The following is a 16,212-nucleotide window of genomic DNA, read 5'->3' as shown; positions in this document are numbered from 1 at the left end:
AAAAATATTTTAATTAATATTACTGTCTTGGCTGCTAAATTACTGTCTCCGGCAGTTATTTAACTGTCGGAGACAGTAATTTAACTGTTAATTGATTTTTTTTTCCTTCAAAAATATTATAATTAATATTACTGTATTCGTTGCTAAATTACTGTCTCCAACAGTTATTTAACTGTTGGAGACAGTAATTTAACTGTTAATTGACTTTTTTATTCTTAAAAAAAATATTTGTAATTAATATTATTGTATTCGTTGCTAAATTAGTGTCTCCAGCAGTTATTTAACTGTCGGAGACAATAATTTAACTGTTAATTGACTTTTTTTTTTTGAAATTTTTTTTCTTAAAAAAAATTATTTTAATTAATATTACTGCCTTGGCTGCTAAATTACTGTCTCCAACAGTAATTTACGCAGTCGACAATTTCAAGATTCCATCCATAAAAACCCAATTTTTAATTATCATTTCCATATATTTTAATGCCTAATATATTACCCATTTTTTTATTATAAAGAATATACACACTTCTACCAAATCTGCATGTTTCATTTTTTTAATAATTCCGGTAATTATTTAATATTAAGTAGTATACAAGTAAATTATTTCAACATTATTTCATTTAGTATTTCAAAAGTAAATTAATTAATAAAACGAATTATTATTTCCATTGTTGTTTTAATCTATTATAGATTTTAACCATAATAGGTATATATTAAGATTATATTGTCAAACGATTTTGTTAATGTTTTTATTAATTTTTGACACGCATAAATCGATATATCATGTATATTCCAATTCCGATTCAAAAATATCTGAAATAAGAATTTTACCGAATTCAGAGATTGTTCGAAAATCGGAAAATTTAATCTCAAAATCGACGAAATAGTAAAATGTGTTCGTTAGACCCATATCAGCAATTATACTCGTTAGTAAGGAAAATAACACTGTACTCCTTAAATAAATAAAAAGAAAGGATTTCGCCTTCACCTGGTTTTCGTCAGAGTATCCTTTGCTCCCGAAACATACGAACACCACCGACGAGATGGGTTGTTTGTCGAGCCACTTCCTAACCCCGTCGTCATCATGATCATCTCCACCGTAATCCAATATTGGGCCGATGGGGTAAATCGGCGGCACCATAATTCCCCTTGAGAGGGACTCGATAGCGTGACACTCCAATCCGGAGAACGTGTTCACCAAGATCCCCTTCATCTCTCTAAACCTTGATGCATGGTCGAGATACAATGCGTTCTTCTCAAACATTACGGATGGCAATAACTTGGTCGGGACAGGGATTTTATAAGACGGGATTTGTACGATCTCGTCGTGATTAATATTATACTCCCCATTCGGATAATCCCTCATGCCCTGGAAATATAACATGAGCCCGAGTATGGACGCGCCCGACGCGAAGAACATGTAAGTAGCCACGCGGAACTCGTTGGCCACATCAATCATGCCAGTGCAGAACATGTCGACAACGAATCCGGCAAGCACAGTGGGGCCCGTGCCGAAGCCTCGTACTAACTAACAACCTCGTTTCTTACGTGGTCCTTGTGAGCGTCGATGAATCGGTTCTGGAGAGAGAAAGAGGAATCATCGGTGAAAGGCGATATGGACGGGACCCGCGGGAGGACCACTAAGCGGATACTTGGGTTGGATTCGGGTCGTGATGAAACGGATCCATAACGAGCAATGTGATCGAGAGCCGTTGATCGGCCATCTTAAGTGTTGCCTGTAGGTGTCCCCTTCCTGGAGAAGGAATTACCACAAGCTCTTTTTTTGTGTTCTTACTCATGTTTCCTTTTTTTGGTTTTTGTTTTTGTTTTGTTTTTGCAACTAGTTGAGAAACAAAAGGAATTAGTATCCCCTTATAATTGAATATTATTCATATGGAGTTGTTGGCTTCTATTAAATTCAATGCACAACACGATTTCCTTGAAGAAAGCTACTTTTATTTTATTTTGATTCTATACACAACATAATTTATCAATTTACTCCATGTGGATTATAGTAATCACCACGCAGCATCAACCGGCTCTGTTGTGTCGGTGTGTGTTGCGAAAGAGTTGTTTAATTATGTGTAAATGTCGGAGTTGTTTTAGAAATTATAATCCCACCTATGCAACTGCTAACTAGCTAATTTCTCATTTGAACATACTTAGAAATTGTTGATTAGTATAGGATTCGAGATTGGACGGGCTGAATCAAAATTAATATTTCATTGGCGAAGCCAGAATTTCATCACTAGTGGGCCGAATATACAAAAATTTATGGAAAATAACATAAGTAAATAAATGACAATTATATTGTTCCAAGAGTGGCGAGTTTAGAATTTTGACATGGTGGTTTAAATTTTCAAGTGTTCATTCAGAAGCAGCGCCCCTTTAATTTTCTTAGGATTTGTTGTTTTTACAAAATTAGAAGATCATAAAAGAAAAATATTTACGATTTTTTACATTAATTTTGATTTTGGGTGGATGATACGCGTTTTCCTCACGTATAAATTACCGCAAGTATACGGTATCGCATTTTGCAGAACAGTGGTTCCGGATATCGATCCACAGGGACCTTGTAGATTCAAATGCTGAGTAGTGTAATTATATTATCGTTATATTATCTAGCCGATCGTAAATAAGTGGATTGGTGAGAAACCCTAATTTAAAAGCATGCAAGAACGTAAACATGCAAATATAAAATGTACGTAAAATAAAGTAACGACAACTCAACGCGGGGGACTTCGATTTAAAAGGGACTTCTAGGGCCAAATCCACCTAGGTATAATCAACAACGATCGACAAATCCACCATCTAAAATCACGTTCCTATTCGTTAACCCAGACGCTAATATACTCTAACCCCCGTCTCCAGTGTAGCTAGAGTCTACCCACAGGTCCGACGTCTCCGTTCAGAACCTGCTATTAAGAGAGCATTTAGGTCAAGTCCTTAAGGGCTACCCGAAGTGCATCACGTCTCCGTTTCCACACCCCGGGCTATGTTTTCCTAACTTCAAACAAGAAATCCTCTCTCGAGTTCATTCCTATTTAATATCAGTCTGAGAGCTGATCAACACAATCAGAAGCATTTAATACAGGAAAACATAAACGAAATCAAAACACGACAAATAGAAAGTAGAAATGACGATCGAAATCAATATATACAAGGCTTCATTACCCTAGAAGAAAATGTTCTTAGTTCATAACAAACATAGTATCAAAAGAATGTACAAAGGAAATGAAGAACAAAACGTAAAGAAATTGCGTAAGAAAAACCCAAGTCGGAACCCCCGTTGATGATTCCCGCGAAGAACCGTCGAAAACCGTAAAAAGTCGAAGAAGAATGAAGAGTGAGGGCTTGCTTCTATTTATAGTAAATTGCAAAGCTTCCTCAAGAAGCTTTGCAATTTAAAATATCTAGCCTTGAAAAACGCGCCAGATCGCGATCCAATAAAGCCAGATCGCGATCCAATAAAGCCAGATCGCGATCTGGCTTCTTTAAAAAAAACGCGAACCGCCTCCCAGATCGCGATCCAGGAAGTGCGGATCGCGATCTGGGTCTGAATCTAGTCTGCCACTGGAATTTGTCACCAGATCGCGATCCGACTTTCCTGGATCGCGATCTGGGTCTGAACTTTGCACACTACTGGAATTTGCCCCCAGATCGCGATCCGGCTTTCCTGGATCGCGATCTGGGTCTTAATGACCACTTTCTCGGCTTGAAAAATCGGTTTCGCTTCCAAATGGCTTCGACTTGGCAACAAAAGCTAACAAAACCTAAAAAAGGAAATAAAACAAGAAACGCAATAATATACACAAATAAAGCCGAAACTCGGACGAACGAAGACCAAAACTCGAAGATTTGATAAGCAAAAATCGTGCAAAACGAACACTTATCACACCCTCAAACTTAGATCTTTACTCGTCCCGAGTAAATCAAAACGAAAAATGAAATAAAAACAACAAACTAAACTAGGCCACTAACGTAGGGAAACACGATTGCATTTAGCGTATGCAACAAGCCGTTGAACCCCTGGGTACCACCAAAGGACGAGTTGTGTCTCGTGAGGGTTTTCAGACAACACACCCACAAAGTTGCCGGATTGGTCAAAGCATTGCAATTAATTCGAAAGATAAAACGAGCTAGATAACCTAAAATCTCAGAGTGGCCCACGGCTTTAAGGTATTCGACTTTCCTACCGACGCAATTAGTTGTTTCTACACCAAAATGAAAGATAGACTCAAGAATCCGTAATTAAACAATAAACACAATCATCGAGGGTTTTGAGTAGAAATGTGGGTGAAAAGTAAGTTTTGATTCTGAAATTCAAAAACTCGAGTTGGGCATAAGTAGGTCCTTTTATTCAATATGATACGACAACAACAATAAATTGTGATTTTTCTCACAACTTTCTTTTTTTTTCTCTTTTTTTTTTTTTTTTTTTTTTTTTTTTTTTTTTTTTTTTTTTTTTTTTTTTTTATCGTATCGAAAAAAAAACGTAAAGACCATTGATAGAACTTCTAGCCAACAACTCGAAATCGCGAACACATAATTCAATTCTAACCTGCCCCCCAAACCTCAGGCTATTATACCCCTCAGGAAAATTGCGCTTAAGCTTAATCGGAAAGGATTCGAAAGGCTATCCACACAAGTTGCAAAAACGCAGTCGGAAGGTTCATCTATAATTAGCCGGTGATCCATAATTTCAATTTTAACATCAACTAGCCCATCTACTAATTCATTAATTGCTTTGCTTCAATAGAACCCGGAAATGCAAATTACACTCGATCCTAAATGAAATGCATGTGACAAACACAATAACGGAAATCAAAATACATAAACGAAACTAAATTATATGATATGCATGCAAAAGACCAAATCAAAATAAGATAAATAAAATAAAATAAAAAAAACAAAGTCTAGCAAAGATACATCGTAAACGAAATATCAATCCAACGACTCATCCCACGAACAACAAACAAAAACAAGCAAGTTCAACACACACCACCCTCAAACTTAAATTCTAGCATAGTCCCTATGCTCAAAAGCAGAATAAAAAATAAAAGGGAAAGAAAACACAACGTCCCCTAGTTGTCGTGATCGTCCTCGTGGGCTCCTCCCTCCTCTTCCGGTCGTCCCCGCTCGTACTCCTCCCAGGCCTGTGTCACCAGTGTAGTGGCAGCCGCTTGTGCTTGTTCGTCGGCGGCGGAGGTTGATGCTCCATCATATCGAGGCCGTGGTGGGAACGGCCGTGGCTCGACAATGTCATCGGCCCTGCACTGAAGCGCTGCAGCCATGGCCTTCATCATTTTCTTGAACCATCCCACGTTTTCCTCCATAACATCCATCCATTGGCCGACATACTCCGGGAGCTGTGGTGCTGCTTCTTGTCTGCCTCTTCTGGCCCTTGGTTGTGGTCCAGCCGCATGAACACCTGAGGGACCCGCATCTGGTAAGTCCGAGTCGCCCTCGCCTAGGGGTCCACTCGCTGGCTGGAGCTTGTGGTAAGGGAAGATCGGCTGTGGTGACCTGATGAGCCGGTCATCAGCGTATGTGGGGACCCCTGCACGATCACACAGTGTAGTGATGAGGGAAGGGAACATCAGACCTAGAGAGGTATCACCTAAGCATCGTCGGATCTCAGAGTGTATGATCGCGCCCACGTTCACAGGTGTCCTCTTCATTATGGCATACATCAGTGTAAGACGTGGGGCATAGGTCTTGGCCGTCGATTTTGTGGGCATTAGCCTGCTACTGACGAAGTACATCCAAACCTTCGCTTCTCTTGAAAGTTCTCCCCGACGAAACCAGTGCTCTCCTTTTTCCCACTTCGAACCCCTAGGGCAAAGAGTCTGAATCAGCTCCTCATAGGTCGTTGCCATCTTCAGTTGTTGAAACGGCTCGGTCGAGACTTCGGGTAGGTGGAAAAACTTGTTGATTGTAGCAGCGTCATAGCGCACCTCTTGGTTTCGAAGAACGACCACCGACCCCGGGTGAAAACCGGCATTGGCATAGAAGAGCCTCACTAGATTCTCGTTGTAGTCCTCCGGTCGTTTGGCCAAGTACTTCCATTGTCGACGATCAAAGTTTTCGAAGATCGAATCTTTTGGCATGCCATCGAGGTCTAATTCCCTTTCTGGAACAAACGGTCGGCTGTGGCGACGTATGAATTCCCTTTTTGCCTCGACGTTCACGTACAAAAGCTCATCTCCCGGTTCGAGGACTACGCGGTCAAGGATGGTGTGTTGATTAGCCCGGGATCCCATCTCAAGTTGCACGTTTCCCGTGCGTGGGGTTTGTTGCTCCTCCGGCACTTGAGATGGTGGTGGTGCGCTCGAAGTGCCTTCTTGGCTTCCCGTACCTCGAGAAGCCGCCTTTTTCTTCGGTGCGGCTTTTCCCTTTGCCGGTGCCTTCTCCTTGGGTTGGGCTTTTTTGGTGGTTTCGCCCGTCTTTAAGAGTTTCTTGGCCGGCGACGTCATTTCGTTCGACTTTGTGCGAGATGGAGGGTCGAAAGCCTTCGGAAGTTGGTTCGGGAATTTTGTCGAACACTTGGCGTGCCCAACTTGGTAATCCTTTTGATTTCCACCGGTTGTTCGGTACCTATCCCTCCTACATCAATCACAACACCCAAGTGAGAATCCACCACCACAATCAACAATAGGTAGCTAAACAATCAACCCAAGCCATTCAAATCTTTATTTTATCCTTTAGTTCGAAATTAAGAACAATAGGGCAATTCCTATATCTAAACATTGGTTCACCCGCAAATTCATGTTTTGAATCCCAACACCAAGTACAAATTCACGTACAAGCATACACAATTAACAAACAAGGGGAAAAATCATGAAATTTTGGGGAAATTCGAAAGAATTGAAGAAAATAAAAGAAATTAGGATTAGATTGAAAATTTACCTTTTCTTGAAGATTCACCCACAAATTCTTGGAATAAATGTGCAAATCGTGAATTTGTGATGATCAAGTGTGTGATTGATGTGCTTTTTATGAAAGAAATTGAAGATTTTGAAGTTGGGGAGGGGTTAGGGTTTGGAATTTAGAAAAGGGGGAATAAGGAAATGAAAGGGGGGAGTCAGCCTTTGAACTGTTTTTCGGCCCCAGATCGCGATCCACAATACCCGGATCGCGATCTGGAGGCTCACCTTGCAGCTTCTGGAAAAAGGCCCCAGATCGCGATCCACAATACCCGGATCGCGATCTGGCCTTAAATTGTTGGCTACTGGAAAAACACCCCAGATCGCGATCCGGCTTTCCTGGATCGCGATCTGGGACGCCTAAAACCTGCCAAAACGAAAATTTTAAATGGGGGTGAGATAGAGATGCTGAACCCTAAAATATAAAAATGCACGAAAAAGCTAAAAAAGATAAAAACGAAAACAAGAAAAAAAAGAAAAAAGACAGAACATGAGCAACAATGGGTTGCCTCCCATTTAGCGCCTGTTTTACAGTCGACGGCTCGACTTCTTTTGGATTTATTGGGAGAAAATTAGTGCGACACGCTCCACTTCCTCGGGAGCACCATTCGGGTAGTAATGCTTAACTCGTTGCCCATTCACTTTGAACGACGGACCGTCTCGTCCTCGTATTTCGATTACTCCTTGTGGGGTGGCGCTCAGGACTACGAATGGTCCCGACCAACGGGACTTGAGCTTTCCCGGAAATAGTCGTAGCCGAGAATTGAATAGCAGGACTTGGTCACCTGCCCGGAACTCTCGCTTCGTAATTCTTTTGTCATGCCACTTTTTCGTCTTTTCTTTGTAAATCTTGGCATTTTCGTAAGCATCATTTCTGAACTCCTCCATTTCGTTGAGTTGAAGCAATCGACGATCGCCGGTAGCTGTTTGATCGAAATTGAGCTTTTTGACTGCCCAATAAGCTCGGTGCTCCAATTCCACTGGCAGGTGGCACGCTTTCCCATACACGAGTTTGTACGGAGACATCCCAATCGGTGTTTTGAATGCGGTTCGATAGGCCCAAAGTGCATCATCGAGCTTCAATGCCCAATCTTTTCGGTTCGTGCTCACGGTCTTCTCCAGAATCTGTTTGATTTCTCGGTTTGACAACTCAGCAAGGCCATTTGTCTGCGGATGATAGGCAAGCGCAATTTTGTGTCGGATTCCCAACTTGTTCGTGAGATTAGTGAGCAGTTTGTTGCAGAAGTGAGATCCTTCATCGCTAATGATTGCCCTGGGTGTCCCAAACCTCGAGAAGATGTTCTTGTGGAAGAATTTGAGGACCGTACGAGCATCGTTGGTGGTGGTGGCAATCGCTTCGACCCATTTGGACACGTAGTCCACGGCAAGCAAAATGTATAACTTCCCGTTCGAAGATGGGAATGGTCCCATGAAGTCTATGCCCCAAACATCGAAAAGCTCCACCTCTTGCATGTTGTTCAAAGGCATTTGGCTTTTGTTGGAAAGGTTCCCTGTTCGTTGGCATCGATCACACCGTTTCCCGAACTCGTAACTATCTCGGAAAAGGGTTGGCCAAAAGAAGCCTGACTGCAGAACCTTGGCGGCAGTGCGAGATTCCCCGTGATGCCCGCCACAAGGTGAAGAGTGGCAATGTGTGAGAATCTCACGTACTTCTGTTTCCGGAACACATCTTCGGATGACACGATCGGGGCCGGTTCTGAAAAGCAATGGCTCGTCCCAAAGATAGAAACGACTGTCGTGAAGGAATTTTTTCTTTTGGTGATACGAAAGATCGTCAGGAATGATTCCACTGGCCAAGAAGTTGGCCACATCAGCATACCACGGAGTGTGAGTACTAATGGCGAGCAGTTGCTCGTCTGGGAAGGATTCCTGAATATTTCCTTCAGCTGGAACTTCTTCTAGTATGAGTCTGGAAAGATGATCTGCTACCACATTCTCGCTCCCCTTCTTGTCTCTGATTTCCAAGTCGAACTCCTGGAGTAGGAGTACCCATCTGATGAGTCTGGGCTTGGCGTCCTTCTTTGCGAACAAGTAACGAATAGCTGCGTGGTCGGTGTAAATGATCACCTGAGACCCCAAAATATACGGTCTGAACTTGTCAACAGCATAAACGACAGCAAGCATTTCCTTTTCGGTCGTTGAATAGTTCTTCTGTGCCTGGTCAAGTGTACGACTCGAATAGTAGATGGCTTTGAAGATTTTGTCCCTCCTTTGTCCCAATACTGCACCTACAGCATAGTCGCTCGCATCGCACATGATCTCGAATGGTTCCTCCCAATTGGGAGTAATCATAATCGGTGATTGGGTTAGCTTCTCCTTGAGAAACGTGAAAGCCTGCAAACAAGCAGAATCAAAATCAAAGACAGCTTCCTTCTCAAGCAAATGACATAATGGTTTTACTATTTTCGAAAAATCTTTAATGAATCTACGGTAAAACCCAGCATGCCCTAAAAAACTTCTAACTCCCTTCACATCCTTCGGTGGAGGCAATTTTTCAATCGTTTCGATTTTTGCCCTATCCACCTCAAGACCCTTTTTCGAGACCTTGTGGCCTAGAACAATACCTTCACGAACCATAAAATGACATTTTTCCCAATTTAAAACAAGGTTCGTTTCTGTACATCTTTTCAAAACAAGTTCTAGATTGTGCACACAATGATCGAAAGACGATCCAAACACAGAAAAATCATCCATAAACACCTCAAGAAACTCTTCTACCATATCGTGAAATATAGACATCATACAACGTTGAAAGGTAGCAGGCGCATTACACAAACCGAAAGGCATCCTACGAAATGCAAAAGTACCGTAGGGGCAAGTAAAAGTAGTTTTCTCTTGGTCTTCCGGGGCGATTGAAATTTGATTGTACCCCGAATAACCATCAAGAAAACAGTAATACTCGAAACCTCCTAGCCTGTCTAGCATTTGATCGATAAAGGGAAGGGGGAAATGGTCTTTTCTAGTGGCTGCATTCAATAATCGGTAATCGAAGCATACACGCCACCCAGTGACTGTTCTAGACGGAATAAGTTCATTTTTGTCATTCACAATAACCGTCATCCCACCCCTTTTTGGCACAACCTGCACCGGACTGACCCACGGACTGTCAGAAATTGCATAAATCATACCAGCGCCTAACAATTTCAAGACTTCTTTTTTGACTACCTCTTTCATTGACGGGTTTAACCGCCTCTGAGGTTGGACTCTCGGTTTATAGACGTCTTCCATTAGAATTTTGTGTTGAACAATAGACGGGCTAATTCCCTTAATATCCTCAATAGACCAACCTATAGCTGACCTATATTCTCTAAGGACCTCCAGCAGTGTGTTTGTTTCGGCCTCGCTCAAACTAGAAGAAATAATCACCGGATAAGTCTTGTCTGCTCCAAGAAAAGCATAACAAAGATAATCCGGTAATTGCTTCAATTCCAATACGGGGGCCGTTTTCACACTAACTGGTATCTCGGGGACGATTCCTACCTCGTCTACGCCCAAAGTCTCGGCACACTCAAGAAACAACACACAATCAAGCACATCATTTTCAATAGGAGTTTCAGGGGAGGCAGAATGCAAATCAATAGAATTAACAATGCAGTGCTCAATAGAATCACACAATTCATACAAATCAAAAAAGGAGGAAACACAGTCCTCGATCACGTCTATTCTACTGCAATGCTCAACATGCTCAGAGTGTTTAAATGCATCTGTCAAATTAAAAACAACTTCTTCCCCATTTACCCTAAGCTTTAAAGATCCTATTTCCATATCAATCATCGCCTTACCAGTGGCTAAGAATGGACGACCTAAAATGATTGGTGCTTCATCATCTTCAGGCATTTCAAGTACCACAAAATCAACAGGCAAAATGAATTTATCTACTTTAACTAGCACATCTTCTACAATCCCATCGGGATATTTCAATGAACGATCAGCTAGCTGTAAAGTCATGCGAGTGCGGTTCAAATTTCCTAAGCCCAGTTTTAGAAACACAGACATAGGCATCAAGTTAATACTTGCCCCCAAATCACATAAAGCTTTATCGAAAGTAGAATTGCCAATAATGCAAGGAATAGTGTAACTCCCTGGATCTTTCATTTTTGGTGGTAGATTCGACTGAAGAATGGCACTGCAAGTTGCCGTGAGTGTCACTGGTGTGTCTTCTTCGATTCGAATTTTCTTGGATAGGACTTCCCTCATGAACTTGGTGTAGTTTGGCATTACCTCCAAGGCTTCTGCAAAAGGGATGTTGATTCGAATCTGCTTGATCTTTTCAATGAACTTCTTCAATTGATCTTTGAACTTCTTCTTCTTCTGTCTTTCTGGAAAAGGAATAGGAGTTACCATAAGAGGGGGATTATCAGGAAAAGAAATGTTATTGGGCTTACTAGCCTCTTTTGTATTACTCCCTGAAACGGTGATTTCCGGCTCGACCGGGGTCGGTTGTACAGCTGGCCTTGGTGATTCGACTGTCGGATAAGGAGGATCGGTCATTTGCAGACCACTTCGGGTGGTTATGGCTTGACAGCTTTCTTTTGGATTGACTTCGGTATTGCTCGGGAATCCACCCTTTGCCATTGTGGACATGGATTGGGCGATTTGCCCTATTTGCTTTTCCATGTTCTTCATTGTTGATTTCAGCCCCTCCATTTCCTGTTCTTGTCTGTGAAGACGCTCGTCATACGTTGGCCCTCGTTGCTCTCTTTGATGGTTGAAATCGGGAGGTGGTTGTAGAGCATTCTTCGGATTGGCATAGGAGAAGTTCTCGTGATTCCGAATTCCCGGGTGGTAATGAGTAGGGTTTTGGTTCTGATTGTTGGTTCCTCGGAAATTGTTGAATCGGTGGTTCATAAAGTGTGCCTGCTCCCAATCGTCGTTTGTGGCTTGTGAGGTACTTGCTGCTGCTACTCGTTCGGTCTGTGGCCCTCGAACTGAAATTTGGGCGACCTGATTTGATAGGATCGCTAATTGTGCTGAAACTGCGGCTAAAGGTTCGAGCTGATGGACTCCGGCCACCTTTTGTACACCACTCCGTTCGGACGGCCAATGGTACGCATTCTCACACATTCGCTCGACAATGTCTCGAGCGTCTGTGGGAGTCTTGTTTTGTAATGATCCACCTGAAGCAGCATCGACTAGAGATCGGGCTGGTTGATCGAGCCCATTGTAGAATAACTCCATTTGATCCCACGGGTTGAATCCGTGTTGAGGGCATTGTCGTAATAAGTCCTTGAATCTCTCCCAAGACTCGTGCATCGGCTCTTGGCTCATCTGTCTGAAGTTGCCTACATCTCTTCGTAGTTGTGCGGTCTTCGAGGGTGGAAAGAATCGTGCCAGAAAGGCTTGTGATAATTCTTCCCAACAGGTGAGTGATCCTGGATTAAGACTCAGAAGCCAACTCTTCGCTTTGTCTCTGACAGAAAATGAGAATAGCTTCAACCGAATGGCATCATCAGAAACGCCGTTAACTTTGATCGTGTCACAAATCTCCAAGAAATTGGCAAGATGGAGATTCGGATCCGCAGTGGCTGCTCCGGAGAATTGATTCGCCATGACCATGTTGATTAGCCCCGTTTTCAGCTCGAAGTTGTTTGCGGCTATCGTCGGTTTCCTGATTCCCGAATAGTTCTCATTCATAGCTGGAGTTCGGTATTCTCGCATTGTTCGCTCGGGTGGCAGGTTCGGTCTTGGCTGCTCGTGATCTCGTCCTGGCTCTCGATCGTACTCAAAGGCCAGGTGCTCTGGATTTCCTTGATCTTCGGCCATTGGTTCACTTTGTTGGTTGCGCGTGGCCCTTAGTCTACGTAATGTCCTTTCAATCTCGGGATCGTAAGGTATGATTTCCAAATTTCGACGCCTGGGCATAAACAAAGTGAGGGGTTAAGATCAAGGTAAAAATCGAAAATAAAACAAGTAAATGGCTAAAGTAATACTCAGATAATTGGTAACACTATCAGCAAAGATAAAATCAAATTGGTCCCCGGCAACGGCGCCAAAAACTTGATACGCGTTTTCCTCACGTATAAATTACCGCAAGTATACGGTATCGCATTTTGCAGAACAGTGGTTCCGGATATCGATCCACAGGGACCTTGTAGATTCAAATGCTGAGTAGTGTAATTATATTATCGTTATATTATCTAGCCGATCGTAAATAAGTGGATTGGTGAGAAACCCTAATTTAAAAGCATGCAAGAACGTAAACATGCAAATATAAAATGTACGTAAAATAAAGTAACGACAACTCAACGCGGGGGACTTCGATTTAAAAGGGACTTCTAGGGCCAAATCCACCTAGGTATAATCAACAACGATCGACAAATCCACCATCTAAAATCACGTTCCTATTCGTTAACCCAGACGCTAATATACTCTAACCCCCGTCTCCAGTGTAGCTAGAGTCTACCCACAGGTCCGACGTCTCCGTTCAGAACCTGCTATTAAGAGAGCATTTAGGTCAAGTCCTTAAGGGCTACCCGAAGTGCATCACGTCTCCGTTTCCACACCCCGGGCTATGTTTTCCTAACTTCAAACAAGAAATCCTCTCTCGAGTTCATTCCTATTTAATATCAGTCTGAGAGCTGATCAACACAATCAGAAGCATTTAATACAGGAAAACATAAACGAAATCAAAACACGACAAATAGAAAGTAGAAATGACGATCGAAATCAATATATACAAGGCTTCATTACCCTAGAAGAAAATGTTCTTAGTTCATAACAAACATAGTATCAAAAGAATGTACAAAGGAAATGAAGAACAAAACGTAAAGAAATTGCGTAAGAAAAACCCAAGTCGGAACCCCCGTTGATGATTCCCGCGAAGAACCGTCGAAAACCGTAAAAAGTCGAAGAAGAATGAAGAGTGAGGGCTTGCTTCTATTTATAGTAAATTGCAAAGCTTCCTCAAGAAGCTTTGCAATTTAAAATATCTAGCCTTGAAAAACGCGCCAGATCGCGATCCAATAAAGCCAGATCGCGATCTGGCTTCTTTAAAAAAAACGCGAACCGCCTCCCAGATCGCGATCCAGGAAGTGCGGATCGCGATCTGGGTCTGAATCTAGTCTGCCACTGGAATTTGTCACCAGATCGCGATCCGACTTTCCTGGATCGCGATCTGGGTCTGAACTTTGCACACTACTGGAATTTGCCCCCAGATCGCGATCCGGCTTTCCTGGATCGCGATCTGGGTCTTAATGACCACTTTCTCGGCTTGAAAAATCGGTTTCGCTTCCAAATGGCTTCGACTTGGCAACAAAAGCTAACAAAACCTAAAAAAGGAAATAAAACAAGAAACGCAATAATATACACAAATAAAGCCGAAACTCGGACGAACGAAGACCAAAACTCGAAGATTTGATAAGCAAAAATCGTGCAAAACGAACACTTATCAGTGGAGTAACTAAATATATAACTATAGTATAATGGAATTTTTTCAATGGAGAGTTAGTTGGCTAGAGTCTGCCATTGTCCAAGCGCCCCTGTAATTTTCTTAGGATTTGTTGTTTTTACAAAATTAGAAGACAATAAAAGAAAAATATGTACGATTTTTTTGCATTAATTTTGATTTTGGGTGGAGTAACTAAATATATAACTATAGTACAATGGAATTTTTTCAATGGAGAGTTGGCTAGAGTCTGCCCATTCTCCAAGGGTGGATTCGCCCCTCGTTCCAAGCAATATTTTAAAAACCGGACCGGCCAGTCCCTGATTGCAACCGCAAACCGTCGCCATGTCCAGTCCGGTTATACGTGAAAACCCAAAATAGTAAAAAAAACCCGGTCAACTACCAAAATTCTGGAGTAAAAAACCATTTTTCTACCAGTGTGAAAGGTTAGAACACGTATTTACGAAAGCTAACAATTTCTTCAATTCTTATTCTTCAACACAAAAACTTACAATTTCTTCAATTCTTCTTCTTCAACATGAATCTCTTTGTAACTGGCAATAAATCTAATAAACTATCGAAAATAGAAATCTGCCTGCTACCTAATCGTCCACCCAAACACAGCCTCAGGCCCAAGTGGTAGCTAGATAGTCATGTGGATTGTTAGGTGAGTACATATAGAGCAGGAAAAGGAAAAAAAAAAAAAAAAAAACAAATATAATCTAAAAATCCAGTAATACTTTGTTTTTCTATGAATTTTAAAATGTAATAGTAGATCAAGTTGGTTTAGAATATTTATTCACGTTAAATTTTAATTAAAAATCATCAACTGGCCCATGGAGTTATTGCCTATACTAATTATATAATGAGATTGAAATCCACATGCCCTTTATTTTAATTACTATGGTTCAAGTTTTGTATTTGAAAATTCAAACCAGTGAATCAATTAAAGCGTATAAAACAGCAGCATATCTAGCTAGCACATAATTCACAAAAAACCGAGAAATGGCTTCCGTGGTGCCAATTCCTAGCATACAAGACCTTAGGGTCATATTCCATGAAAAAGTTCTTGTTTCCCCGTCCGAGAAAACCGAGAGAAAATCCATGTTTTTGTCCAACATAGACCAAATGCATAATTACAACGCGCACACAGCTCGTTTCTTCACTGCGAATTCTTATTTACACAACATTCCGAAATTCGGACTCCACCATGGCACAAATCGACGAACAAATCATGATGGGGAAAAGTGGCGGAAATTGATTCCTATTAGGTTTCCACTACTTCCTTATCAAGAAAAGCCTATAAAAGCAACAAGTCTCTACACCATAAGCACGAAATTTTACACCACAAAACACGAAGAACGAAGAATAACAAAGGCTCAAGCATAGTTTTTCTTATTTATTTTATTTATTCTATTTTGTTTATCATAAGAATTACGAGTAGCTAAGTTTTTAATCTAGGATTTTGTTGGAACCCTATGTGGGGATGGTGAACCCGTTTTCTTGAGATTATGCGATTATGATTTTATGATTATTTCTTCTACTTGTTATGATTGTTAGTGCATGAACTTGATCAATTTATGTGCTTTATATGTGATTATTGGGATTGACTCGACAGAGCTATTTTGATAATTAGACGGTAAGTATAAGAACCTTCGAGTAGTTTTCACCGGATGAGTGTGTCAATTGCATGTGGTGTCGTAGACATACAGATATCACCTTAGGTAGCCATTTACGAGACTTGTTAGTTAATGCTTTATTCATAATTTGTTTGCATAGACATATAGTGAACCGTTTATGAATAATAGACTCATAATACACGCGACAGCGGGTTATGAGTAAATTAGTGTCTCGGGTTAATAATCATGAATCATATATTTCATA

General features: G+C 41.5%; 2 protein-coding genes across 2 annotated transcripts; both read right to left on the bottom strand.

Moving 5' to 3' along the window:
* Positions 1–778: 778 nt before the first annotated feature.
* Positions 779–1,796, bottom strand: LOC105972747 (UDP-glycosyltransferase 71E1-like). Its single transcript, XM_088817477.1, has 2 exons — positions 1,650–1,796; positions 779–1,525 (listed from the first exon to the last, which is right to left on the bottom strand). Exons 1-2 carry the CDS (start codon positions 1,794–1,796, stop codon positions 779–781), a joined length of 894 nt encoding a protein of 297 aa, XP_088673603.1.
* A 9,798-nt stretch (positions 1,797–11,594) lies between these two features.
* Positions 11,595–14,330, bottom strand: LOC148771080 (uncharacterized; the record flags this gene model as incomplete). Its single annotated transcript, XM_088817476.1, has 1 exon — positions 11,595–14,330. A coding segment is annotated over exon 1 (1,212 nt), but the record flags the coding sequence as incomplete, so codon positions are not given.
* Between the last annotated feature and the right edge of the window lie 1,882 nt (positions 14,331–16,212).

This window comes from Erythranthe guttata, chromosome 4 (genome assembly GCF_056151865.1).
Source record: "Erythranthe guttata isolate IM_541 chromosome 4, IM_541, whole genome shotgun sequence".
Lineage (NCBI taxonomy): Eukaryota > Viridiplantae > Streptophyta > Magnoliopsida > Lamiales > Phrymaceae > Erythranthe > Erythranthe guttata.
Note: the sequence above shows the minus strand (reverse complement) of the source record. Positions and strands in the feature narration are given on the sequence as shown.

What these genes read in the sequence shown, in the direction of transcription:
- LOC105972747 (XM_088817477.1), bottom strand. Translation starts at nt 1,796, where the DNA reads ATGAGTAAGAACACAAAAAAAGAGCTTGTGGTAATTCCTTCTCCAGGA. An exon ending in ACGACCCGAATCCAACCCAA is followed by an intron (nt 1,526 to 1,649) that starts GTATCCGCTTAG and finishes CGAGGTTGTTAG; the next exon opens with TTAGTACGAGGCTTCGGCAC.